This window comes from Platichthys flesus, chromosome 9 (assembly GCF_949316205.1).
Source record: "Platichthys flesus chromosome 9, fPlaFle2.1, whole genome shotgun sequence".
Classification (NCBI taxonomy): Eukaryota; Metazoa; Chordata; class Actinopteri; order Pleuronectiformes; family Pleuronectidae; genus Platichthys; species Platichthys flesus.
The window spans coordinates 4,638,298-4,664,901 of record NC_084953.1 but is presented as its reverse complement, the minus strand read 5'-3'; the positions used below and the strand labels follow the sequence as shown (position 1 = coordinate 4,664,901).

Below are 26,604 nucleotides of genomic sequence, written 5' to 3'. Positions count from 1 at the left end.
AAGCTTTCAAACATTGAGTTTCAAACTTTAAAAGCCTTTTTTCAGTTTTGGAACATGGCATGATATATATTCCATAGAACATAAAACCTTCTGTATCCTGTGGACCTCAAACATCTAAATGTACCAGGTTATCTCAAACTTAAATTCTCAACCTCAACCTTTCCAAACAAGCTTTTAAAACCCTGAGCTATGGAGGCGTGAACCTCGAGGCACAACAACCACAGTAACAGCTCACATCCTCTTTATTCCTCTCCAATCCCTAAGAAATCCTCTTTTTAAAGCATTTCCGTGACACACAACACATTCCTTCATGATACAAAGCATGAAAGGAAATGGGTGTGGCAGGTCTTCAGTTGGTGGAGGCAGAGTTACAGGATGATAGGAGACAAGATGCCTCCCTCTTTTGGAAAAACTGCGCTATTACAGTTTTCATGGCTTCATAGAGAACAAGCTACAGATGGTTTGATTTGTATAAATAAAGAAAAACACGCAACAACCAATTACATCTTCCTTCGCGCTGTAATTTCCCTGAGACGGAGACACTTCATCATCCTCCTCTCCTGTATCGTCCCTCACTTTGCGTTTTGCCGCCTCTTTCTCTGCCGCGCACGTACACGCACTGTCCCCAACACAGACATTTGTAAGTGAAGTGGGTCAGAGGGCGGAGGAGAGGAATTGTGGGCTCTGAATAGAAGGATGGAGCGATGAATGGACGGCTGAATTAATGAGCGGACGGGTGGATGGATGGATGGATGCAGGAGAGGGGAAGATGTAAAGAGGTCGGAGAGGCACAGACTGGCTGCGCTCCAACACGGGCCAAGTGCAACATCCTCAAAGAGAAGTTTCCCCACAGCACAGACGGGGACGGTCTGAGGGTCTGTGAGTATTTTGGAAGTTCAATTCAAGGAATTGGTGAAAATATAACTTGATGCAGTCTGGCAGAATTAAGTTCTAAAGTCATATACGTCAAACTGCATCTTTAAAACCCATTTGCAAACTGCAGGAATTGTGATATTGAGGGTGTCATCATCTGCATTTATTAAATACATTATATACTGATCATTTATTAAAATATACGTGTGTGTGATATATTTATTTATATTATTGAATGTATTCCTGAGTGTTGGTGCTTTGTATTTAGAGGACGTCCTGCTCCACTTCTCTTAAAATAACAGCAACAGGCCATTACCTAATACAAGGTTTACAGGCCTTCACTGTCAAGCTGATGGTGACATAGTAATGTGTGTGTGTGTGTGTGTGTGTGTGTGTGTGTGTGTGTGTGTGTGTGTGTGTGTGTGTGTGTGTCTGTCTGTCTGTGTGTGTGTGTTTGTGTGTCTGTGTAATATCCTTGCAAGGCGTCATGGCCTGTTTCATATGGCTGGAACATTAATGGAAAACCTTTTTCATAACAGGAACAGATTCCCTACTGAGATGGATGGAACTCAGCGCAAGTGTGTGTGTGTGAGAGCATGTGTGTGTGTGTGTGAGAGAGAGCCTGTGTGTGTGTGTGTGTGTGTGTGCACGCCCATTTGTCTCGTTACCAGTTCAAGTTGCCAATGTAATCACCATGAGAAAGACTCTGGAAACGAACTTGCTAACCTTCACAACACTGTCACCCCCCCTGCCCTGGCAACTTTTAGACACACACACACACACACACACAGACACACTTTTAACTGACTTTACATTTCTTATTCTTTCAATTACAGTTACATTTTCATCATTGGTCCATCATGAGCATTAAAAGCCAGATATGAGCGTTTCACTAGAGCAGGTGCCCGGGACCCCACACTGCATGTAGCACAGCACACATACCTCTCTGCCACGTCATGGCCGCTCCAGCACGTGTGCTGCTCGACCTCCATCTCGCTCTCACACAGCATCTCTGGCAGCTCGGAGAAGAACCACTGGTACCGCTGGATGGATCCCTCAAACTCCCTGGAGGAGAAAGAGAGTGGTGCACAGCTGAATGCTTGAGTTACTGCAGAGACGGAAGAGTAAAAACCAACGGACCATACATTTCATTTGTTCCGATTAAGACTCCTTGTGGCAAATTTCCTGTGAACTCCCTGCTGATAGACTCTGGTGAAGTAATGACAACAACATGGGGGAGGGAAGAGGAAGCTCTGAGCACTTTATATTAGATTATAGACAATTGAATAAAAAAAAAGGAAATATCTGATTTACACTTCCTGTATGTTTATCAACAGTGATGTCACCGGGAGCAACAACATGTGAGGGGACATTACACGTTCAACATGGGAACATGTTTATGAAAAATAAACATTTATAAGTTTGCCTCCTACAAGTTTTAAAGTCCACTCTGGTCCGGCTCCCCACATTGACTCTGCATGTTGGAAGACATTAAATATAAAGAGTGGTTTTGACCTGCTGGCATTACGGCGGATTTTTGTGTGATCTAATATTTGATATCTTTATTCACCCCGAAATTGTTTTGAAGTTTATGGGTAACTTGTTACTTGTTATCTAAAGACAGATGATGGGTTGTAGTGGATGTAGAAGAGATTAATAGAAGAGATAGATTAATGTACCTCGACAGTTTTTTCAGGCTTCGACTCTTGTCACCTCTGGAACCTTTAAGAGGGAACAACCTTGAGGAATACACACACACACACACAAACACACACGCAAACACACACACACACACACACACACACATATACACACAAACACACAAACACACACACAACTCATTTAATTCACCCCAGTGTTTATTTTCTGACCCCAACTTGCTCCACATACTCTCATACATTTGATCAGATTGAACTCACTTCCTGGTTTGTTGCTGCGGACGTTGACGAGCGGCTGATGGAGGTGAGGTCGCAGTCGACCTGTCTGAGGTCAGTGATGTCACGGGGGTCACTGAGGCTGTGACATGGGAGGTGGTGGGTTTTGAACTATTGGTCACGGGACCAGGCTCCTGTGGGCCACACACCTTCTCCACCTGAGGAGGACACAGTTTGCATGGTGGTATTGGAATTGTTATTGTCCACTTTAGTGAGATATAGAGAAATCTGGTGGTGAAGTTTCATGTTGCTCCTGAACACCCCCTCACCTCACCCTCTCCCTTCAAACATGAAAGAGAACCAGTGATTACTTCCAGTCGTCCTAAAAACTCAAAAGGTTTAGTTTGTCCAGTTTGGGCTACTGTAAAAACATGGCCGCCTCCGTAGGGACGAACAGCTCCCGATGTAAATATATAGTATTTAAACATAAAGGACTACTTCTAGGGTAAAGACAACAACAATTCATACAATTTAGATAAAACACACTTGTGAAAACATCAATCAAATCAAATTTTTAACAATAGATCCCTTTCACCTCAATCTAACACACCGGACCCTTAAGGGGTTAAAGGTTATAGCCTTTAGTGATGCTTCTAATGAATAAGAAGCTTGATCAAATATTTAATGAAGTGGCATTTTCTTATTAGCCAGAATTAGCAGTGTGCGTCCGCTTGTGTGTTTGTTTACCTCTCAGGAATCTACACTACTAAGTCCACAATGTTCTCTCTAAGTTTGGACAGCTACGCCACTTCTTCCCCCAGCAGTGTGTGCATGCATGCGTGTGTTTGTGTGTCGTCTGTTTGTCCAGAGATTAGCCACAGAAACTTTCTCATCACTTAGAACCAAGCGGCATTCTGGGTATCGGTTGTCCCGCCAACCACAGTCTTTGTCTGGCACTGGATCTGTATTCACACAAACACACACATACACACATGCACACACACACAGAGACACACACACACATGCAGACTGAGGGGAACCCCAGATTTTCTGAAGAATGAGGCTGTTTTTAGCCCATCTAGGTACAAGGCCTTTGTGTGAAGATCCGACTGCCAGGCTGAACGAAACCCACGGCCTCGACGCTCTGTGTCCAACATTCAAATGACATTATCATTGGGCCATAGGAGTGGGAATGCTTGAGTAAAATGTTAGCGCTAAAGGTTTAGCTTTCAGCTCTTTGACGATTGTGTTTAACAGAGGCACAACTACTTGAAGATTACGTAAATGAAGATTCTGGATTTTTATTTGGATCTGCATCTAAATAGCACACATTCGTAGATATCAGTCGCCTTAATCCAAAACAAATTCTCTGAGAAATAAATGAATACCTAGTTGAACCAAAAATGTATCTCTTCGTCCTTTGGTCTTGAGCCACCGCTCCAAACCTAATTCCATCAAAACCGTTTTTATAGTTTTTGCCAAATCGCGCCAACAATAGGCCCCAGTAACATGATCTCTTTGGCAGATGTGACAATTAAACTTTGAAGCTTCTAAAAGTATAGAAAGTTCAAAGAGAACCACTTTGGACGCATTCCCGTCTTTCCCATCATCCCCTCTGCTTACCGTGGCGGTGATGCGTGGCCCGTGCAGCTGGGCGTGCAGTATGGCGTCGTTCACGTGGTTTCGGACGGCGAGCAGAGCCAACTCCATGCTGTTGTGGTTGCTGCTGGTCGCTAAAGTGGCGGAGAGCCGCTGGAGCAATACCACCAAACTCCCCCAGGGGGCGCCGAGTTCTGATACACCGACCTAATGGAGTCACAGGGAGAGTGCAGAGGTTATAGAAGTGAAAGGGGGGGGGGGGTGCTTAGATGTCTTGGTGTCTTGGTCGTGGAACAATGTGCAGGAACTTTGTTTGGATTTCTTGATCCCAACTGCGGCTCAGACTTGTGCAGGAACCTTCTGACGTACAAACTATAAACGGAGATGAGTTCGCGGTGATGTGCAGCTTCTCTGGTCAAGACCACATTTCCCATGAAGCAAGTTGTTCCCTTCATGGTGGGAATGTTCCTCTGTTGCTCTGCTGAGGAGGATCAGAGTGTTGGGAGTTGTTTATTCATCTCCGCTTTCTTTTGCTTCCAAGAAACGTTCACACAGGATGAGCGGTGACATCTTCCAGTTTTGTGCTGTAATGAAGTTCCTCTATTGTGGCCACTGTTGAAGCTGTCCAGCGAAATTCAAAGCAGCCTTGAGAAGACGCATTGGAAGAAAATACAAGTTCTCTTGGCAATGCTGTTATTATTCGTCATTCTGAGATGTAATGTGGGAATGAGCTGTTGATTTTAATATGCTTTGAGCTACTGATTAAACAATGGGAGAATTGTGTTACTGTTAGAATCACGCTGTTGATATTTGAAAACAATTTACTTTAAATGTAGCATGAAATTAAAAAGTCAAATTAAAGGAAGACGGACATCTTCTTAGAGCAAACGATTCTGGATAAACCCAAATGATCCGGAATTTATTTTTGTGTATAAATGATGCAAACAAAATTAAGTGAACTTGGCACAGATGAGTAACTGTTTCTCCCTGCCTATTTGTTTTTATGCTAAGCTAAGCTAACACACAGAAATCAGAGTGGCATTAATCTCACTTTTCCCAAAAAGCAAATGAGTGTGACTTCCTCTTTAAATGCACATTCAGACGAGGTAATGACGATGAAATAGAATCTAATCCTGAATGTATCAGCCTGAATAATGGGAACTTACTGTACAAACATCGTAAAGGAGACTGGTTAATAATTTCAATTTGTGTCATTACTTGAAAAGGATTCCATACTATAATGTTCAGAAAACACTTGACTTTCCTCAGACTGTCCATTGCTGCAGCTCCTCGTTTCAGCCTCTGTCTGAAACACTTGGATTTAGCTCCTGTGTCTTTATAGCCTCCCTACTGATTGGTCAAACGTGACATCAGATGACACCACATGCTGCAGAAGTATTGGCCTAACTACTGACGAGGCGTTTCATTCTGTGGGGGAACTTTTACATTCACAACAAAAAACCTATACAACTCACTACAGGAAAGAAACACTCAGAAAGCATCAAATGCTACAACACACAGCCAAACAGTAAATAAACCACTCACCAGACATCCTCTCATGACGTTGACACACAGTCCGGTGCAGGGCCGGATCAGGGTCAGCCCTCTGCAGTGGGAGCAGTACTGCATCCTCACTAGGCCTCGGCCACACTCCCTGGACAACGTGGCCTTCTCGGTGGCGTTCACCACCTCACCGGCCAGTCGGAGGAGTCGGCTCAGTGCTCGGCCGACCCCGAGGGCACGGGACAGGCTGCTGACCAGGAGGCGAGGATGGGGTCCGAACGGGCTGACATCCTGCCTCGTCAACCGCAGGCAGTCGTCATGGGTGGTGGGGGTGTGGGACTTGAAGGACGTGTGGCCGAACCCGGGGTTGAGAAGACGTCGGTACACCAATGGGAAGAGATCGTTGTAGAATCGACGCACGGTGTTCTCCAGGGAGGAGTCCGACTCTCCGGAGAGGTGGCGTCTGATGCCGTCGAACAGCTGGAACACAAGGGGGCGACTGTCGGACACCAGGGTGGAGTAGGCGCTGTCGAACAGGGAGCTGGTCAGGTTCGACATGAAGGACACGAGCGACTCAAAGGTCTCTGGGACAAGAGACAAGACAGAGGGAGGACAATCAGCCATGATAACAAGTCAGGAATATGTAAGTGTTAACCAGAGTGGAGCCGCAGTAGCAAGATCCTGACACTCGTCCAATCATGAATGAGTCTCAGCTGTCAATCACGATGTTCCACGACGTTTCTATAAAGCATCAAATATCTTTATTTAACAAAACTCATCATTAAGATGCACACAGTTTCTGACCAGATTCATATCCAGTTTACTCAGCCTTCTGTTTACTGACGCGTCATCACACTGGACGAGAAACATTTGAGCAATCATCACACATGGAATGTCTGGCTTTGTGACCATAAATGTGCTAAATGCTATATTTGGAAACAAACTTTTTATTAACTTGCTCTAGTACTTGGTTACATTTCAGCTTTAGATTTTACATTTAAACTCAGGAATTTGTCCTGTCCTCTCTCAACTTCTGCTTTAATTCCATTAAGTGATGGAATTATCCAATATTTCACAAACAGCAAAGAAAAGAGAGAAAAGGAAGAAAAAAGGAAAGAGATTTTTGTATCAGAACATTGTTTTCTTCCATTAATCATCTCGTGACTGCTAATTTTTATCTTATGATCCTCATGGAGGAGCTCCACCCTCAGATTGGGAGGAAACTGAACGTGACGTAGTAGAAACAAGCTCCACCTTTATCATATGAAGCACGATACTGCAGAACTAGTCTTTTTACTTTTTATACTTTAGAATCATTTTCATGGTAAAAGTAATGATCAAGCAATATTAATGGTAATTTACCATTAATATTTAGTGCAATTTATTTTCTGATTACTGACTAAAAACAATGTTTTCCATATATGGTGATAAATAAAGTCTCTGGATCTACTGTAAATGAATTCTTCATATACGCACATATATCAGTTATTCTTGTAACGACCTTGTTCTGACTTTCTAGATCACAACTTATTTCCCCTACCCTGTGTTATCTATAGACAGGTGATAACGAGGCGCTGATCTCATGATCCACTGTGTTTCCTTTACGTCTGACAGGGTCTAACAAAGAGCACAGCCCCCCTGTAAACCAATGTATGTGTGTGTGTGTGTGTGTGTGTGTGAGAGAGAGAGAGAGAGAGAGAGAGAGAGAGAGAGAGAGAGAGAGGGTGACTGTGTGTGTGTGTGTGTATGTTTGAAAGTAAAAAAAAATATGATGTCAAACCGCTGGCATCCTGACACACCAAACACACACACACATTGAAAGAAACCTATTTATCTGTGAATTTTAATGAGCATGTTTGTGTGTATTTGTTTATATCAAGTCGACAAAATGTCTGTAATAACGCAGCAAAGTTTTGAAATGAGAAATGCATCCTCTGCTGACACGTTGGAAAACTGCTCAAAAGTGAACTTCTTCTTGATTTTACAATGTGCTCCACTTATTGAAACTTTAACTTTGTTTCTACCCTTTTGTTATAAATTTGTTCGTTTTTTAACATCTTTTATTGTCTTAATTTCATACATTCTAGGAATATATAACTCTTAAGCACCTCAAGCAGCATTGTATACTATAAAGTCCTACAACAAAACTATATCATCATAATAGTGGTAGGGTAACAAGGTTGCAGAGCAGCACCGAGCGAGAGCGTCTCACTTTCACGTGTTTGCATACCCACGTCCTGGCGACAGCAACTCAAACACAAACGGCATCGAGTGACAAGGCAACGACCCCTCTGCTCCAGGGTCATGTGATTGGCTCTTTACCCCGTGTGATTGGACGACAGCTGCGACGTGAGGAAGAGGGCACACAAGGGTCTTACAGTGTCAGGAGAGACACACGCGAGCACGCAGACACACACACAGTGATCCAGAGGGTGTAAACGGAGCCTGGATACAAGCGCCCTGGGCCTGTCTCAGTTTCTCTAGTGGGTCATAATCACGGTGCTTTGGAGAGTCGATCCTCTGAGATGCAGCTCAGCTGTCCTGATGAATCAATTTAAAATCTCATATTATAAAAAAAGCCAAAATGTTCTTTTTTTTATGTTTAGCCGTAGGAGAAGATTTAGTTTTATAACCTCCATGTAGGAGGTTATGTTTCTTCTTAGTTTGTTTGTGCAACGATGTGTTTTATGATATCTGGAACAACTACCATAAAAACTGATCCTCTGAAAACATTATCGATTTCATATTCAAACTAAAACTTCACTTAATAGAGCTCATACCTCCAACAAAGCCCGACGTTCCCTTGAGATTCAATCAAACCGCACTTAAGTACACATTCATTAAGATCATTGAAACAGGATTGATTTTTTATGAAGATCCATTGACAAATATGTTTCAAATGTCCCAAAAATAAAGAAAGTAATAAAAAGAAAATCCTGGATTGGCACCAAAGTTACACCAAAAGGGTTTTTCCTTGACGTACTTGCACAAGGTCTCAAGAAAATCAGTTCAGAAATGACTTTAAAAACAAGGGAAACCGACCTGTTTATATTATTTTCCACAAAACAAAGTCCTGGTGAGGTTAAAACCAGTCACTGGATTTTGTTGTCTAGGTAAAACTACACAATTTAGAGTAGCTTTATTGTTAAATTTCAAGTAAACACTGTAATTTGTGAACTCAGCTCCTCCTACTTGCTGCATGTTTGCAGAGGTCAGCTCCCCTTAGTGTGAAGGTGCTTTTAATAATTCCCCCCCCCCCCCCCCCCCCGGATGCTTTAACACGTCCACTGGACACAAACAGCAGCTGAAACTAAGCCTGGGAGCGTTGGGAGCATTGGGAGCATTGGGAGCATTGGGATGTATAGACTGAGATGAAGACAGTGAGAGATAGAGAGAGAGAGACAGAGAAAACGAAAGACGGAAGGTAAATGTTTGCTGTGTCCGTCTGCCGGGCTTCATCAGCTCCATCAGTCTGGAAAGCTCCACACTACACACACACACACACACAAACACACATTCATGGAACACATACACACAGGGCCTGTGTCCCTCACACACACTCATGCTCACACAGACTGGTGAATAGCGTTGAGAGACAAGTGGACAAGCAGAGGATTCTTCCTCCTATTCAGAGCAGCCGCTAGAGCCCGGCTGTTTCCCACAGCAACAACACTGGGCTGCAGATCCCTGCTGAATGTAAACATTCTCCGTCCCTCACTCTCTCTGATTGGCCGAGGACAAACAACCTGATTATTGCAGTGACGGAGGCAGACGGACGGAGAAAGGGAGCGGGGAGTTGTGACAAAGTTTTCCGCTGCTCCCTCGGGGGAGTTTGCTCTCACACTCAGTCGGACATCGGTTGTTTGTTTGGCGAGCCACCGCGGCGCCTCACAAACTCAACTGCGCCCCCCCCCCCCGTACCACCACCACCCTGACACAAACTAGCCATTTCATGATGAACACACAAAGTGAGAATGACGGGGGGGGGCACAGACACTTGACAGAGCTCAGCTATTAATGTCACTTTGATTTTGGGGTCCTCCGATCAATTCTATAATTTATTCTTCTTGAGTCAATAACACGACGGCCCTGACAGAGTCCAGGATGTTGATGAGTAAATAATAATAAATAATGTCACTTAGTAAAGCACACAACTCCGACAAGGAACCAGTAGTTCAATCAAGCTGCCCCCAATTTCACACACTCAAAGAAATCACCTCCCTGAACATGTCAGATTATTTTCATCAAGATCCATGAATCATTCCCTGAGGAAATAAGTGAAAATGTGAAAATTCTTGCAATATTGGATTTGCCCCTTTGTCCAGATATGTGCCAAATTAAATTAGTTAACAAGCTTCTCTCGAAATGTTAAAGACAGAGAAAAAGAAAATCCAAATTCCCCACCAAGAACTGCACGCAAAATTGAATGGGTTCTTTTCTGTCACACATCCTTCCAACAAGTTTCAGAAAAATCGGTACAGTTGCTTTTGTGCATTCTTTCCTACAAACAAACAAACAAACAAACAAACAAGCAAACTTTTTTAGAAACATGAATCAAATAATTGTTATTTTTGCTTTAAAGGTAAACAGCTTTCAAACTTTTTGATTAATTAAACAACTATTTGACAAATGCCTCAACTACCTAAAATACACTAACCTTTGTGTTACCTCCTACCACTTGATTTTTTTCAATTTAATGGACAAATTGAAAAACATTATACTTTTCTCTTCAATGATGCACGTGAGAAACAACAACACTCCCCCCCCCCCCCTCTCTCTCCTTTACCTTGGTAAGCCTTGGTGTTTCCAGCGATCAGGTACTTGAGTTCGAAGCTGTACGACTGCATCTTCTGCTGCGTCTCGCTGCGAACCGCCGCCATGTAGCTGTCCTCCATCTTGCTCGTGCAGCAGGTGGGCCCCGGGTGGACGCACACTCGGAGAGACTCGTCTGAAAGACACGGACGAGGGGAAAGGGTTCAGACCCCAGGACCTCACTGCAGATCTACAGGCACAGACAGGTTGAATCTCATCCAACGCAAAATGTTGGGTGGCAGAAAATATTTAATTACGTCTGCACAGGTTTGTGTATATTTCTATTAACATTTTTAAATGTACATATCTTAAAAAACTGTTTTAGGTTTTCAAGAATAAAGTTTTTTCCCTTAAAGTTGCTTTTATCTTTATGAAAAAATAAAAAGAATCCATTTAGGGAGCTCTGAAGTAGTGGATCAGGTTTTATGACTTCACTAAGATTATGCTACAATGAGCCTGTTGAGACCTGACACGATGACATGTACAGTGTGTGTGTGTGTGTGTTTGTGTGAGTGTGTTTGTGTGTGTGTGTGTGTGTACGTGGGTTTGTGTGCGTGTAGCAGCCCGACTATTGTAAGCAAACCTGTCAAACAGCTGACTGAGATCAAGGGGGAGAGATGAGAGACAAGAACCGTCATCAATGTCTGACACATCACCGATATGCACACACACACTCTCACACACAGACACACTCACAATGTCAAACTCTGTGCTATTCTTATTATCCCTCTCTGAACATAGAATACGTGAGTGCCGTTACTGAGATAGTTACAGTTTATTGGTAATTGTGTGTCCTCGTTTACAACAGGACAGTGGGTCGGCCGGACGTCTGGGCTGCTCACAGACTTTAAATCGCCTGCGAGGAAACTCCGGTAAAAAATGCTTTCTGGAAAATTGTGAAACCACAAAGATTCTTCCGCTTTAAATCATGTTTTAAAAATAAGACTACTATGGGATGAAGCTGCTTGTCAGGTGCAGTCCATGTAGTTGTTTAAGTGAAGACGATAACAGTAAATCTCCTGTGGAAAACCTCATTAAAACGACGTCTTGGTGAAGTTGACTCACTCCTGCCTCAGAGCAGATCAATGAAAGTCAGATAACTCAAACCTGGAGCAACGATGCTGCTGCTGTAACAAACTATAATTAGCCGACGACTGTGCAACAGATCGCTGAGGTCAAAACTTAACAATCAGTTAACAATCACAAGCCCAGGACACACGGCCCCACAGCACAGTAATAACAGTAGATGAATCTAACTGTGACTTTCTCCGTCTCTTGCCGCTGCAGGAGGAACCGAGCTCCACCAGAGATCCTCTAATGTCGGCTGGTTATCAAATATTAATAACAGAAGTGGATGTTTTAAAAAGTTTTGTTGAGATTCGTATTCAGCGGAGTATCTATTACCCTGTCACTTATAGTCGTGCATACATCAAGAGATCTATATGTGTCCCACACTAATTAGGTTAGTTTTAAACAGAAATAGCTTTTCTCCATGAGACGCTCGCCTGTGCAGCTCGGTGATGAGCTGTGATATTTGGAATTCGGCCCCTGGAGTTCATGAGCTGTGGATCTGAACGTCTAAACCCTGTGTGAGCTACAGGCCACAAATTAATGATGTTTAATCAAAGCAGGAGAAGTAAAAAGTTTAATTTAACACGACTGTTTTTAAAAATGGTGTAGTGTTTGGAGCATTTACTCATCCAAGCAAATACAAAAATATAAAATGTTACTATTTTCAAGTATATTCTGTTAAAGTTATGTCAAAGAAGTAAATGTAAAGTAGGTATTAATAGCAGAGTCAGCCTAATTGTGTTATTTTAAATTACATCAATGTATAATATGATATGCAGAAAATGATATTTGATGTTGATGAGTTAATAATAATAGGAAGAAGAATACATTTTATTTATAGAGCACTTTTCAAAGTACTCAAAGACACTTTACAAGCGTTACAAATTAACATAAAAAGCCACACACTAAAAGCATAGAGCACACATTACATTACATTTCAAACATCACACAACAAACATCACATATTAAAAGCAGATGGTTGGTGGGTGGCGGCAACTTAATGAATTGCTCTGCAGTTTCATTTATCAAACAGCATTGTCACTTAATAAAATCCTTTAAAAAACTGCAACTCATATATATATATATGCCATTGTTTCTTCTTCTTACAGGTTTTTTTTTCAAGTACTTGTTCCTTGTGGAAATAGTTTTTTGTATAATCTCAACCTTACTGAGTAAAATATCTTTAGATTAAAATGTTGTGATTTGCTTTTGAAATAAAACTGAATTATTTACTGATAGTATTCTACTGTGAGGTTTAACCATTACATACATATATAGCACATGCATTGTTTTTTTCATATTCATATTGTATACCATGCCTGCCTATGTACTTATAACTTATATAAACGTATACTTCTACTGCAATATCTCATACATAATGAAATTTTGCACTTTACTCAACTAAGTTTTTCTACAAATATTAATTACCATCTGTAGTGAATGATCTGTAGTTATAGGGTTTATATTATGTACATATACTATTTATTTTATATATATAATGTAGATAGTCAAAATGCTGAAGCACTATAATATATATTCACTTACTTATATTCAACACAATGTTCTCAACACCTCTATATACACTGTATTAGTTTTATTCTGTTTATATGTTTCAATATTTCTTATGTATTTCTTATGTATTTCCTTACACTTATCATGCTTATTACTAAATTACAAAAGTCAGTTTTTTTCTGTAACATTACAAATGTCTTATTTTATCTTAATATCATGTTGAAGTACAGAAACCAACAACTTTAAACATGAATCACACACAGTTTCATGAACTTAGTTTTCAATAATCATGTGATATCTCCAGAGGGACCGACCTGTTCCCGGTGAGTCCGGCACCAGCTCCACGGGGCCGATCTGCCTCATCATGTAGGCCGTCTTCACCTCATGACAGCTGTCCGCCCCGGCTCCTCTGCAGCCGCTCTCCGGTACCAGCAGCAGGCTCAGTAGAATCACCCAGAGCAAGTCTGTGGGTTGTGAGGCTGCACGGAACATGGCGACATGTCAGAGAGGAGATGGAGAGTGTGGAGGGTTCAGTGTGAATTCATGTAAAGTCCCGGCGCACCGTGCAGACTGAGTGCAAACTTCATCTGCAGCCTGTGGAGTGTGTGTGAGGGGCCCACCCTCTCTCTCTCTCTCTCTGTCCCTCCCTCTCTCTCCCACTTCACTTCAATTGACATGCACACGCACATGCATGCAAAGTACTGTCTGTTTCTTAAATACAATGAATGCATATTTGTCATAAACGATCACAAGCTAAATAGTAGGTCCTAAGTTATGTGAGCATATTTATTTTTAACTGCAGTTATAGATCTCTCATTTTAAAGCAGCTGTTCTGCAAATTAGCTCCATTAAACTTAACTGGTTGTTCTGAGTGGAGAGGAATCTTGTTTGAAACATGGACGTCACCTGCTGGGCTTTTTGGGTAATTGTTTTATCAATTCAGCTTCCTGGTACAACACATGGCCAAATGTGTTGAGTTGGCAAGTGAAGCCCCAATAAAACACATTGTAAAGAGTTTTATATGCAGGGAGGTTGGATCTATTGTGACAGCTTGTTTCTCTAACATCAACTGGTGGTAGTCATTAATCTGTGCAGTAGTTAAAAGGGCGTAGAGGTCATGATGTCTGGTCTACTGCACATGGTTTTCATAGAACTGCCATACAAGCCAGTAGCAAGTCAGATTTCCCTTTAGCCTCAGCGTACGCTCAGGTTCGGCCTGTATCGTTGATTACTAAGCCAAAACACTTGATGACACCAGGGTGCTAATGGAAGTTAGTGGTGGCCACTAATACCTGCTAACAACTACTGGTAGTTGGTCATTTAAATTGGGCAGAAGACCCTTCAATCATACACAGGGTCTCCACCATGTTGTCCTATATTCTAAATGTCTCTTTGACTTGTGGTGAGGTTCTGGATCATTAAAGCATCTGAGAACTTCACAGGGGAAAGTTGGACCACCATGTTTAACTACTTTTAATTGTGTTTCCGTAATATCAATTAATAAACTCTCACGTGGGAGATTATTGGATTTTCACCTTTTCACCTCTGTTGCTGCGGCCCCTTTAAATCTAATCTCCCGCGTCCCGGGCGAGGCGGAAACAGAAAGCCTTCACTTCCTGTATTTAAGCGCGGCAACAAAGAGCCTCACTTAGCATCCGAGCCTCCTCCTCAGCTCCTGTTCTCCTCGCGCCTCCGTCTGTACTGTCGACCCGAGAAGATGCCGGAGGAAACCACCGCCGCGTCCAGCTCCGCGAGGTAAAGCGCCGCCAGTCAAGTTGGCTCCCCCCCGGTCCCTGAGACACACGGCTGGTTAGCCAGCTAGCTTAGCTTGTGTGCTAACTCCGACGGACCATTGTGTTTATTGTTTGCTACGGGGTGTTTACATCGTGCTAGTCAGTTACTCTGACTCAGTAGCATCATTAACACCGCACCGGGTTGTTTCTGCTAACGTCGCTACCCATCAGCTAACCCACAGCTCTGTGGCTAACAGCTAGCACGGGGCTAACAACAGTGCAGCCTAGCTAACAGTTCCCAGACGTGAAGTCAGTGAGTGAAGAGTTAAACTGAGCTCAGTCTGCTGTGGTTCCGCTTCTTCTGGTGAATGTTTGTGTGGTGTGCACGTCGCTGGTGACACAACTTCTCTTTGAACTTCTTGCAGCGCGGACGAGAAGCCATGTTCTTCATCATCTTCATCCGCTGCAGCTGCAGACAGGTGAGATCAGTACTCCGGGTCATCAGGCTCATTGCTTCTGTTTACTTTACTTAAGGTTTTAGAGTTTTCATAGCACCAAGCTTTTTAATACATAATGTTACAGAATGGAATTAAAAAACTTAAACAACTACACATCCTATTCACCTTTTGCCTCAGGACTGTGTACTATGTTGTGTACTTATGTTTACACCGGGAATCAGAAACTATTTCAATCCTGTCTCTCCTCGAAACAAGACAGCTTTTTAAATAAAGTTTAGTTTGCAAAGAAAAATACACAATAACATGACTTGCTGGAGTAGATTAAATAAAAAATAGTTTAAATGCATTTTGACGAAATTTCTGTTAAGTTTAGTAAAACCTTCACTGTGAGAATAGTGAATGAGTTTTATTTTGTATCCCCCAATTTAAGTCTATCATAATAATAATTGTAATATGATCGACTTTAGTAGTTCCTTGCATTTGAAATCTGACAGTCGGCCACAGTTTAAATCAACTCTTTATTTGTTCCCCCTTTTAGCTCTGTCGACGTCATGGACGAGGCCAAGAAGCTGATCGGCACAGGGAACAGACATCTAGTGATGGGAGATGTCGTTTCTGCGGTCAGTGTGTTCCAGGACGCCTGCAGCATGCTGTGAGTACCTGGGGTTAAAGAGGCACCACAGACTCAGCAGTGCAAATGTTAATCTATATATATGGTGCCCCGAAAGGATTCAGTCATTTTGTGGCTGTTTTTGAAGAGGTCTGGGTCAGAATGTTTCTATATCAGCTTTAAAGTCTTTGCTTAATAATCAATTTCACATCCTACTGTCAACTTGCTGGTTTCATTTGAACTCATTACAATGTTAGGCTCCATTAAAATGCTTGTGTGTTGTCTTTCTGTCAGGGCTGCAAAGTACGGAGACACTGCAGATGAGTGTGGCGAGGCCTTCTTCCTTTGTGGGAAGTCCCTGCTGGAGCTCGCCAGGTTGGTCTAGTTAAATTCCATGTCATTAAAATGTATTCATATTGTTGCACAGTTTCTATTTAAGACTACCTTCCCATTGTCGATGCTAGAAATTGCAAAGTACTCCCTGGATAATTCAACTGGGCTCAGAACTTATTGGACTTTACTCTTTTGATAATCTGGTCTTTCTTTGGGTTTGGTTAGGATGGAGAACAGTGTCCTTGGCAATGCCCTGGAGGGAGTCCCAGAGGAGTCTGAGGAAGACGAGCAGCCCAGCAACTCAAACATTGAGAGCGCCACCAATCTCGATGGTAAGAATTTTAAAACATTTTCTTTGTATTTCATTGAGGGTCAACTGATCAAACAACTTGTTTTTTTTTGTGTGTACAAGATCCATTTACCTGTTTAATTCTGTCATTTGATTATATTCTACCATTTAAATACAGATTCCCATATTTATGGACAAAAGCTTATGTTAAATCCAGTTTCTTGCAGAAAGGTCTCGGCTGTATTTTAAAAAAAAAAAAAAAAAAAAAAGCTAGTGTCGCTGTTTGGAAATCTCTATGTACATTTATCTTTCTATATCTACAAAAGGATTTCTTATTTGACACTGGTACAGAGAAAACTAGAGATGAGCTGCGAGTGCAGGTGTATGACGCAATGGCCGAGAAGGAAAAGACTGAGGCCGTTGACACTAATGTCAAAAAAGAAAATGCTGTGGAAAAGTCCCCTGTCAAACCAGTGACTGGATCAGCGAGCGGGGACAAGCAGAGCTCTGTTAATGGAGTTGAGAAGACAAACGGTGTGGGAGAACATTCAAATGGGTCTCCTGGAAATGACCCTGTGACTGAGAAAAAGGTGGAAACCGTTAAAGAGCAGAATGGAAATGAGAAACCTGAGGATGAGGAGTCCAAGCCAGAGGCTGAACAAGATGAAGAGGAGGCAGAGGGCAGTAGAACTCTGGATACTGAGCACTAGTGGTGTGGATGGGTGTCGCACAAACTTGGTGTTTCTTGATACAAAACTATGAACTGTTAGACTATGGTGACGGGAACTGCACAGACTTCGATTTTAAGTTGCGTTGGAGAAGTTATTTTTTAGCCCTTGTCTGAATATCCTATTGTATCAACAGATGATGATGATGATGACGAGGATGAAGACGACGATGATGAAGATGGAGAGAAAAATGGACAAGATAAAGTGGGTCTCCCTAAACAAGTCTCTGAGCGTGGTTAAGAAATATTTATTTTAAACTTGTGCCTTTTTCAGGAAGAGGAGGAAGTTGGGAATTTGCAGTTGGCCTGGGAGATGCTGGAAGTGGCCAAATTCATCTATAAGAGGTGAGGACAATACAGCAAGACTAGGTGACAAAGATCAAGAGAAACAATCCGTACATGTCCATCTTTAAATGGTAATGAGGGCTCTGCTTAATGGAACAATGAGGTCAATTTAATGTGTTCCTTCACCCCAGGAAGGAGAGCAAAGATGAACAGCTGATGGCAGCACAGACGCACCTGAAACTCGGAGAAGTCAGCGCTGAATCAGGTACGTTTCCTTGAGACTTAACTTCCACCTTTTTTTTACTGTGCGTTTTCCCTGAATGAAAGAAAAAGCAAGTTGTTCTCCTGTGTAGTCGTCAGCTGCTTCAGACATGTACTGAAATTATCCAGCCTCTAGCACACTCCAGACAAGGCCCATGTGAGAATTCAGGATCGTTCTCACAATTCACTGTGATTGAGTTACTGCTACTGAACATGGTCTAGAAAAGTTTATCATTGAACACGTGTATTTAAATCCCCATTTACAGTTTAGCACTAATATTGCAACTACAGATGTGTAATTTTACAAAACGTAACTGGTTTGCCATCGCTTCCTCAGGCAACTACCCTCAGGCACTAGAGGACTTCCAGGAGTGTCTCACCCTGCAGCTGAAGCACTTACCTTCCCACAGCCGCCTGCTGGCTGAGACCCACTACCACGTCGCCACCACACTGTGCTACATGGACCAGTACAGCCAGGCCATCCAGCACTACAACAGCTCCATTAAAGTCATTGAGGCTCGTCTGGGTAAGTTCATCTGTTCTGTGTGTGGGAAAACTAGTTCTGCTGTTGGGAGATGTTTAACAATCACAGCTTGATGGTTTCTGTTTGACTGCCAGGTGATTAGACTGTGGAACCTCACTCCTCTAATTTATCTGTGTGCAGCCATGTTGCAGAAGGCGATCGACAAAGCGACGGGAGCAGATGTAGCAGCGGAAGAGAAGACCGAGATGGAGGAGCTGAAGCAGCTTCTGCCTGACATCAAGGAGAAGGTGGAGGATGCCAAGGAGAGCCAGAGAACAGTTGCCACCGCCATCCAGCAGACACTAGTGAGTACACAGTCATCACAGGGGGTTAAACCACCTCAACATGAGTCTGCACTGTACAAACCACTACTGATGGGCGGAGCTGCAAGATTGTGGAACTGATGTTCCTTTTGTTAGTATTTACTTTCCAGAGGTGGGAACTTGACTGTGGTATAAATGTGCAGAGTTGAATCCTTGTCTCTGGGTAACTTGAGTCATCTCTTTCAGGGCGGTGCTTCAACCTCCTCAGCATTCTGTGAAAACGGTGGCCCTTCATCCTCCACAGCATTTCCCACTGCCAGCAAGGTAACATCATCGCATGAATGACCAAAAGGAAACCAAGACGTAAATCCACAAACTTCTAAAACCACATTCTCTCTATTGTCAGATTCCAGTGAAATCAGCTGACGGCGCCTCATCCTCAAAAGTGTCAAACATCTCCCACCTCGTCAGGAAGAAGGTGAGACCCTCGTCTCCTGTTGCAGGTCCACGTGAAACTGATTTGGAAGAATTAAAGTTGAGCTCTCCTAATTCCGAACTGGAGCTATAATCCAACCTGATCATCTACCTCCGTGCTGTGTGTGCAGGCTGTTGTCTTGGTGGCTTTCTGCAAATGCCTTCAGCTGTTGTGTTGTGGCTTTTGTGTGACTTGTGCGGGCTAGTGTAGTTGTGGCATGTGTGTCTGTGTTTGCATTGTGGTAGAGTCAATTCAAGCTTTTCTTATGGGCCGACTTGCGTTGCATGATTTGTTCACCTCATGATCTTGACTTAACTAGTGCTTGTAACGCATGCAGGTGTCAGCTTCTCTCTAAATGTCGCCCTGGAAGGTGTTTGTGTTCAGAAGCCTTCAGTCTCTCTTCCTCCTCCCCATGATTTGGTTTTGTTTCTACACAGAGGAAACCAGAGGAGGAGAGCCCAGTAAAGGACACTGACGCTAAGCAAGCGAAACAGGAAGCCACAGTTAATGGCAGCGCCGACTCTAGTGCCAGCAACGGCAACGGAGTCAAGGAGGGAAAATCCCAGGAGGCGAGTGAAGGGCTTGTGTCTTTACGTTCTGATGTATGTGTCCAACAGAAGACTTTGGATTATCGGGGAGCCAAGAAACGTGCAGGAGCTGCATGTGGTCTCTGGTGGAGCTTCCATCACAGTAGCTTGAGTCTTTCAAAGATGTGTTGTTCCTCTTGGAGGAAAGTTACCTCTCAATCCGAACTACCAGCACGTTGGGAGGAATCCTGATGTTTGGTGCTTTAACTCATGAGTTGTTAAACATCAAGCTTAACTCATCTGAGTCGCTGTTGGTTCACAGATCACCTCTAACCACATGTGTAGCATCAGCTGCTACAGTCCCTAAACAAGTTCTCTTTGCATTGCGTCACTTCTCTGCATCCCTTCTGCAAAGGGGAACCAGCAAACAACCCCTAAAGATTAGACAGGATCATGTTTTGGTTCCTGTTGTACTAAACGTTCTCTCTCTTCCTGTAGCCTTCCAACAAGTCGGACTCTGTCCAGTCTAGAGCGTGACGACCCGAGTCTCTCTCCTGAACCTGAGAACCAGCACAGCATGCCTGTCCCCCCCCCACACCTTCAGCATTTTGTTTCTGTAAATAAGATCATTTTCATAGATTTGTGTGTCCAGTTTTGTATACTTGTAGTAAAAAATGAAATAAAGAATTTGCAGATGTAAGTTTGTTTCCCAGCATTTTTCATTTACTTTAAGTAGTATCTAGAAAGACGTGAGGTTCTGTTACTCTGATAGTCCGGTGACCTCACTGTTGGCAAAGTTAAATGTGTTGGTCACAAAAGTGAACCTTGGTTAACAATGTTGAGGCTGGAGGCCAAAATCTTATCAAGATCAAATATTTCATCAGTCAATAATTAACACGTTAACTTTGAAGACATTTATGCTCCTGAGTGAAGGTTGTGGTTTTAAACTGACATTTAACAAATCTAAGGTAACATCAAAACTAGTTATTCCTTGGTGTGCTTGAACAAGCATTCAATCTATATATTGAACTATTATGTTGTTGATAAATCAAACCTTCACCTAAATGGACTATCCACAATCTGATTCGATCATCAGGACGAAGCATTTTACACTAGTTGGATAAATCCTGACTTTGGAAGTCATCACTGGGTGTGAGGAGCTGGTGGTGGACACGGTCGATTCTCTTACAACTTCCCAATGGAGTTACTTGATATTGTAAACAATCTGTTGCAGGAGAAAAAACATGCCTGAGGTTCTTTTCTTTCTAAATGTAGTTTATTTTCTCACTGGATTTTTAAATTATAACCTTGTAAATCTGTCCTGTGATTAAAGCAAATATCTTTGTCAGGAACAGTATCAGTTTGATCCCCACTGTTCATTTCCTCAGTGTCATTCTGTCTGTTAACTCTGACTGGCTCCATCTGTGGGTGGAGGGTTTGTGTGATGGGTTGAGCTCAGCGGGGAACAGGGTTGATTCCCCTCTGTGGGCTGTGGAGCTGACGGAGCTGCTTGTCCAGTCGCGTGGAGAGAGGACACCTGAATGGACGTGAACAAGAACCCATTAAGAAAGAAACATGCTTCCAATTCAAGTTAATCTTTCTAAATTTGCTCTCGGCACAGAAATGATATCTGGACGCCCAACATGTCCTTTGTTAACCTACCACAGCCTGATATCTGTAGTGCCTGGTGCTGGCCGGGTCCGGCCTCACGAGGGTCTGCATGTCCTCGTCTCGGCTGTTTGCCAAACGTACACACAGATCCATGTTTCCCACCTTAATAAAAAAAAAAAAAAAAACAGACAGGGCTATAATTAACATCTAAAACATAAACTCACTCAGTCTCACCTCCTTTTACTCAACCACAGACAAACACACAAACATAACATACGTATCCAAGAAGACACAACACTCTATTTAAATTGACTAGATCCAGATTCTTACATGGATCTGCAGCAATTTGAACAGACTTTCATCAAAGTGCATGAACTACTCGCTGAGATATCAATGACAATTTTGAAAAACTCTATGTTGAAGAAAGTTGGAACAAAAAGTTCCTGGATCCAGATCAAATGTAATATGTTCTTCTCTGGTTCACACCCAGTCCATGGAAAAAGGTTCAGTAGTTTTTGTGTAATCTCGCTCAGAAACAAACCAATGGACAGGGGTGAAAAAACCAGCTCCCAGGTGGAGATAGGTTTTAATATTTATATCATCCTCCACCTCTTCCAGTGGTTAATCAACATGTCACTGACGGAGCACATGAACCTGGTTGTGAACATCCAGATCTCTGGCTGCCTGCACCTCCACCACCAGGCAGAGGGACGGTGAGGGCTGGATCCTGCAGAGGGGAAATGAAAACGTCTGTCACCTGGACTCAGGAGGAGGCTGCACCAGATTTGTCTTTATACTCTTTTGTGACAGCATCATTTTTGGGGGACAATTATGTTTTTGTCAGCAGAACCCAGAGCTCTTGGTCAGTTTTATGTTGTTTAACAGTTGCCCCAATGGAAAGTGGGTTTCTCTCTGATGAAAGCAGAGTTTTTGGGCCGTATCCTTTCTGCTCTAAACTCTGCAGATGAGAATCCACACAGCTCCTACCTGGGAACGGGCTGTTTCACTGACAGGAGAGCGTAGTTTCCAGGGGCGAGGCTGTGGCTGTACGGTGAAGATAGTCCCGGCAGACACTGGACAGGGGGCAGTGGAGTCGGGGGTCCCACTTCCACACCCTCAGAGCAGAGAGCGGCCACCAGGCGCAGCGCTTTCTGAGAAGCATCAACTCCCAGTGCCAGGTCAAAGAAGACCACAAAACCAGCTCTGAAAAACCACAGGAAGTCGTGTGAAGAAAGTTTACTCAGATATGTAAATGGCCTGTTGGATGTACAGTGTGTGTTTGTGTAAGTAAACTGACGCTGGGTCATAGGGAGCTGGACCCAGAGAGTCCAGTGGGTCCATCACGTGTCTCCCTGACGTAGAGGAGAAGGATCTCGTCTGGAGCTGATGGAAAGATGGTGGTTTTTATTTAACTGTGACGAGCAAGTCATTTGTGAAAGTTTTACTGAAAGTCTGTACCAGAGAAAAAGGTGCTTGGCTGTGGGTCTTGGTTTGGACTGGAAACATAGCAGGAGGTTGTCTGCAGGACCAGGGAGCTTCTCCACCTCTCTCCACCTCCGCTTGTAAACTCTGCTGGAGCTTCTCCCTCTGCATCAACCACTGCTCAGTCCTCACTGCTGCTGCACAACACACAACAGTCCCCTCAGGCTTCCACATCTAAATTCACTCAAACCAGACTGCACGCAATAATAAATATCAGTTAGAAACATGTTTATCGGTTAGACTTCAACCTTCGCTGTCATGTTTTCTCTCTCTGTCCAGCTGCATCCTGAGGATCTCCTCCTCCAGCCTCTGGTTCTCCTGCTCCAGAACCAGCAGCTCCCAGCTCGGACCCGGCAGACGAGGCCTCACCTCTGCATTCAAGGAGAACACTGATGTGGCTCAGAGGTAATTTACCCTCAGTCTTAAATCTGCAGCATTTATTTGAATCAAACGTGTTGAGAGTCATCGCTCTCCTCAGTCTTACTCCTGCTCCTGTCCTCGGCCGACGCTGCTGCTGCTCCGTGATTCTCCTCCAGACGTTGAGCTTCTGCCTGCAGGTCAGTCATCTGCGCCATGACGGCTGGATCTGACCCACCTGACTGCATGTAGGTCTGTCGCAGGGCTCTGCAGCGGAGACATGGTTCACCCTCAGGTAACCAGGCAGCTGAACCAATTCTTATTCACATATAAACAGCTTTATTTCTTAAAAAGACAACCAGAGGAAGAAAAGCTGCACTTGTTTCTGTGTTTTTCCTTCCAGCTGTGTTCTTTTTTTAATAAATGCAGGCGTATACTTTATCTGAGCAGAGAGCGGCCCATCCACAGAGGTAATCAGCTTGTAGTTGTCAGGATGAATCTTTGGATTCTCGGCTGGAACTGGATGATCAGCAGGTCGCACACTGAGAGGAAGAAGAAAACACAAAACACAGCGGATCATCTAAACTGAATCATATCGAGACGTCTCTGCAAAGTCTCCCGGCCAGAATCCACCCGACAGCACCAGGATTATTTTAATTCCAGCACAAACCTTGCGATGAGGAACTACCCGGGCATAATGAAATACATAATTGATGCTGTGAGTCATAGAGCAGCCAGGAAAGAAAAAATCATATTTCAGGGATTTTATTGGTCTGAAAAGCGCTGCAGGAGCAGACTACTCACCATAACAACACATTCATTAAACATGTTTTCACCCCTGTCTGTTTGTGGGGTTTTTAGAGAGCTTCAGGGGAAGGATTTAGGAATTTACTTTCATTTTCTTTAAAATGTGAGAGATTTGTTATTGATTTCTCAGAGAATAATTCATTGATCCTGGTGAGAGAAGTCAGGCTCGTTCAGGGGAGTTATATCTATGAGTGTTTCAAATTTGGTGAAGCTTGGGTATATTTAAGAGATTTACTCTAATATTAACCATAGTTACTTCTTGTCTTGTCTTAACCTAAACCCTTTAACTTAAACTAACCTTTAAAAATGTCTTCGCCTTAATATTGAATGATCTATGTTGTAAAGACTTGATTTTCCTCTTTATGAGGAAGATAAGTTCCCATATTGTCTCAAAAACCTGTAAAACCTGGAACACACACACACACACACACACACACACACACACACACACACACACACACTTACTGTAATGCATGGAGATGTCGAGCGAGCTCTTGCAGTGTCTCCTCGTTCCTCTCCTCCTGCTCCCTCAGCTCCATCAGCAGATTGTCCAGCTGACTCGAGCGGCTCTGCTCACTCAGGACCGAGACCTGATGGGCCAGCTCTGAAACACACAACCAGGAACACACAAACACACACACACACACACACACACAATCTCAGAGCAATCCCTGACATTTGCATCGTCTGACATTTTGCGATGAGAAGTTCTCAGCAGGAAGTCTCGAGCCGAGGCAGAACCAGATTTGTGTCCTTCACATGGTCCACCGCTCGTCCCTCACCGTCTCTCTGCTGCTCCAGCTGCCGGTGGTGAGCGTGGATCAGGGCCACCCGGCGCTGGTGGAGCGACGCCATCTCCCTCATCTCCTTCAGCCCCTCGGTGTGACCCAGATGACGTGGGCTCGGCTGAGGGCCGTGTTTAAAAATGGATAGATTTATATCACAGCATCGCTTCTTGAACATGTCACACAGTGGGGCAGAAAAGATTGATTTCTCCTTTCACCCTGAGCGCCGTTAAAATGTTCTTGTTTCTTGGACGTCTACCTGAGTGACCTGTGACTCATTCTTACACCACAGGCGGATGAGTGGCTCTATTATTAAAGAACTTTTACATTATAGAGGACATGTGGGCACTTATACGTCCCTGACTTTCACCTTGACAAGTGCACATCACACATCATCTAAGCTGAAAAGTACAGTGCAAGGGGAAGAAGAAAACCATTGAGTCCAGTATCCACCTCAGAGCTTCCACACCAGTTTGGGAGATTTTCCTCAAGGGACATCCTCAGCCTGTGAAACTGAGAAATAGAAAAGAGAAATCATGTATTTTTATATTAATGTAAAACTAAAAGAAATATAAATACTTTCACATGTGCCCTGCTCTTCCTGGCCTTCACTGACACGATCATATCCAAACATGAATTATTAATCAATGCCCACAGTGTTTGGACGAATTACGTAAAAAATGCATTTTATTATAAATACATAAACACCAAAGGTTGCCCTGACACCTGGATCCCTGTGGGAACGTGAATCAGCTTGATGTTTGCAATGCAACACAGACAAATGGACTGCATCTGAAAATACCTCTTGCATAATAAAAAGGTTTGATGGCTGGAACTGCTCTGTGTTTTTCATGTGGTGCAGAATTCGGTGCAGCGGTTGGGTTTTACCTCGTCAGTTAGATTCTGCAGAGCACCACCGTCCGTCTGAGCGATCGCCCGTTTGTCTTCTGCTCCCGACTCCAGCTCGGCCTCAGCACGGCTCCTCCTGACGGGGATTCTTCTCTGAACCCTCGTCTGCAGATGCACAAGTTGTGTTTCAACCACATAGACTGGAGCTTTTGGTCACATGAAGTTTAATCAAGGAACTAAAAGATTCCTGTGCAGAGTTTTTCATGAGGAGATGTAGAAAGTGGATTTTCTCATTCTGAATCACAATCATTTAATTCTCTCTTAACTTTCTCCTACTAAAACCAGTTTCTCTCACCACTATGGTAAGAAGATCTCCCACAACAACAGTACCTTTATCATGCATCTATTGTGAGACTCATAACATTCCTTTGTATTTCTAGTTCTGTGCAGATATTTGATCTCTTCTCCTCTGATCAGCTGCTTGTCTGGTTTCTTACCTGAAGGAGATCAGGAGCTCTCGTCTGTTTAGCGTCCACACCTCCACCTCCGCTCTCCGCCCCCCCACCGATGCAGAACATCGCTGTGTGTTTCTCCAGCAGCCTGGTGGAGCGGAACACCATGTGACAGGCTCGGCAGGTCAACGTCTTCTCCATCCGATGACCTCAGATCACCTCCGGAGACCCGTAAACTGAAATACAGTTGGAATAACTCACTTCAAAGTGTTTCACAAAGCAAGATTAAGTTCTTAATCTCATTGTCCTGAACTGCAACGGGTTTGTTTTGACAACTGACTTTGTCCTTTGTGTTTGTTGGCAGCTGTCATCACCATGGAGTGACCTCACTGTCGGGGGTGTGGCTTTCACCCCTGACAACTTTATTAACAATACCAATGCATCTAGGAAACAGCTTGGATACACATAAACAGAGAATCACTCCACAACAACGTAGAATTATGTGAATTGTATAGTTTGTATTTTTCTTTACT

The 26,604-nt window shown here is 43.3% G+C and overlaps 3 protein-coding genes across 7 annotated transcripts in view; 1 reads left to right on the top strand and 2 right to left on the bottom strand.

The window, feature by feature from the left end:
• The window catches only part of LOC133961210 (glypican-5-like), a 39,077-nt gene extending 25,282 nt beyond the window's left edge, over window positions 1-13,795 (bottom strand). The window contains exons 1-7 of the mRNA XM_062396249.1: window positions 13,559-13,795; window positions 10,636-10,797; window positions 5,892-6,433; window positions 4,371-4,553; window positions 2,793-2,965; window positions 2,553-2,612; window positions 1,816-1,938 (exon numbers count right to left, since the gene is read on the bottom strand). Of these exons, the coding sequence (XP_062252233.1) occupies window positions 1,816-1,938; window positions 2,553-2,612; window positions 2,793-2,965; window positions 4,371-4,553; window positions 5,892-6,433; window positions 10,636-10,797; window positions 13,559-13,736 (1,421 nt within the window). The 5' untranslated portion in view covers window positions 13,737-13,795. The remainder of the gene's footprint in view (window positions 1-1,815; window positions 1,939-2,552; window positions 2,613-2,792; window positions 2,966-4,370; window positions 4,554-5,891; window positions 6,434-10,635; window positions 10,798-13,558) is intronic.
• Window positions 13,796-14,849: 1,054 nt separating this feature from the next.
• On the top strand, window positions 14,850-20,428 carry nasp (nuclear autoantigenic sperm protein (histone-binding)). Of its 5 annotated transcripts, none has more exons than XM_062396043.1 (15): window positions 14,850-14,999; window positions 15,403-15,456; window positions 15,974-16,087; window positions 16,340-16,420; window positions 16,604-16,710; window positions 17,019-17,348; window positions 17,535-17,599; window positions 17,669-17,739; window positions 17,871-17,944; window positions 18,278-18,466; window positions 18,605-18,768; window positions 18,973-19,050; window positions 19,133-19,204; window positions 19,639-19,770; window positions 20,227-20,428. In XM_062396043.1, the coding sequence occupies exons 1-15, from the start codon at window positions 14,962-14,964 to the stop codon at window positions 20,263-20,265; spliced, it is 1,608 nt and encodes a 535-aa protein (XP_062252027.1). In that variant the 5' UTR covers window positions 14,850-14,961; the 3' UTR covers window positions 20,266-20,428. The 5 variants fall into 5 exon arrangements, with proteins under 5 accessions (XP_062252027.1, XP_062252026.1, XP_062252030.1 ...); XM_062396042.1 differs by having other exon boundaries at window positions 17,532-17,599; XM_062396046.1 differs by lacking the exon at window positions 17,019-17,348.
• Window positions 20,429-21,972: 1,544 nt separating this feature from the next.
• On the bottom strand, window positions 21,973-26,292 carry ccdc17 (coiled-coil domain containing 17). The gene is made up of 11 exons (XM_062395629.1): window positions 26,117-26,292; window positions 25,659-25,784; window positions 24,768-24,939; window positions 24,451-24,589; window positions 23,616-23,720; window positions 23,306-23,445; window positions 23,070-23,192; window positions 22,798-22,958; window positions 22,637-22,722; window positions 22,327-22,542; window positions 21,973-22,066 (listed from the first exon to the last, which is right to left on the bottom strand). The coding sequence occupies exons 1-11, from the start codon at window positions 26,270-26,272 to the stop codon at window positions 21,973-21,975; spliced, it is 1,518 nt and encodes a 505-aa protein (XP_062251613.1). The 5' UTR covers window positions 26,273-26,292.
• Between the last annotated feature and the right edge of the window lie 312 nt (window positions 26,293-26,604).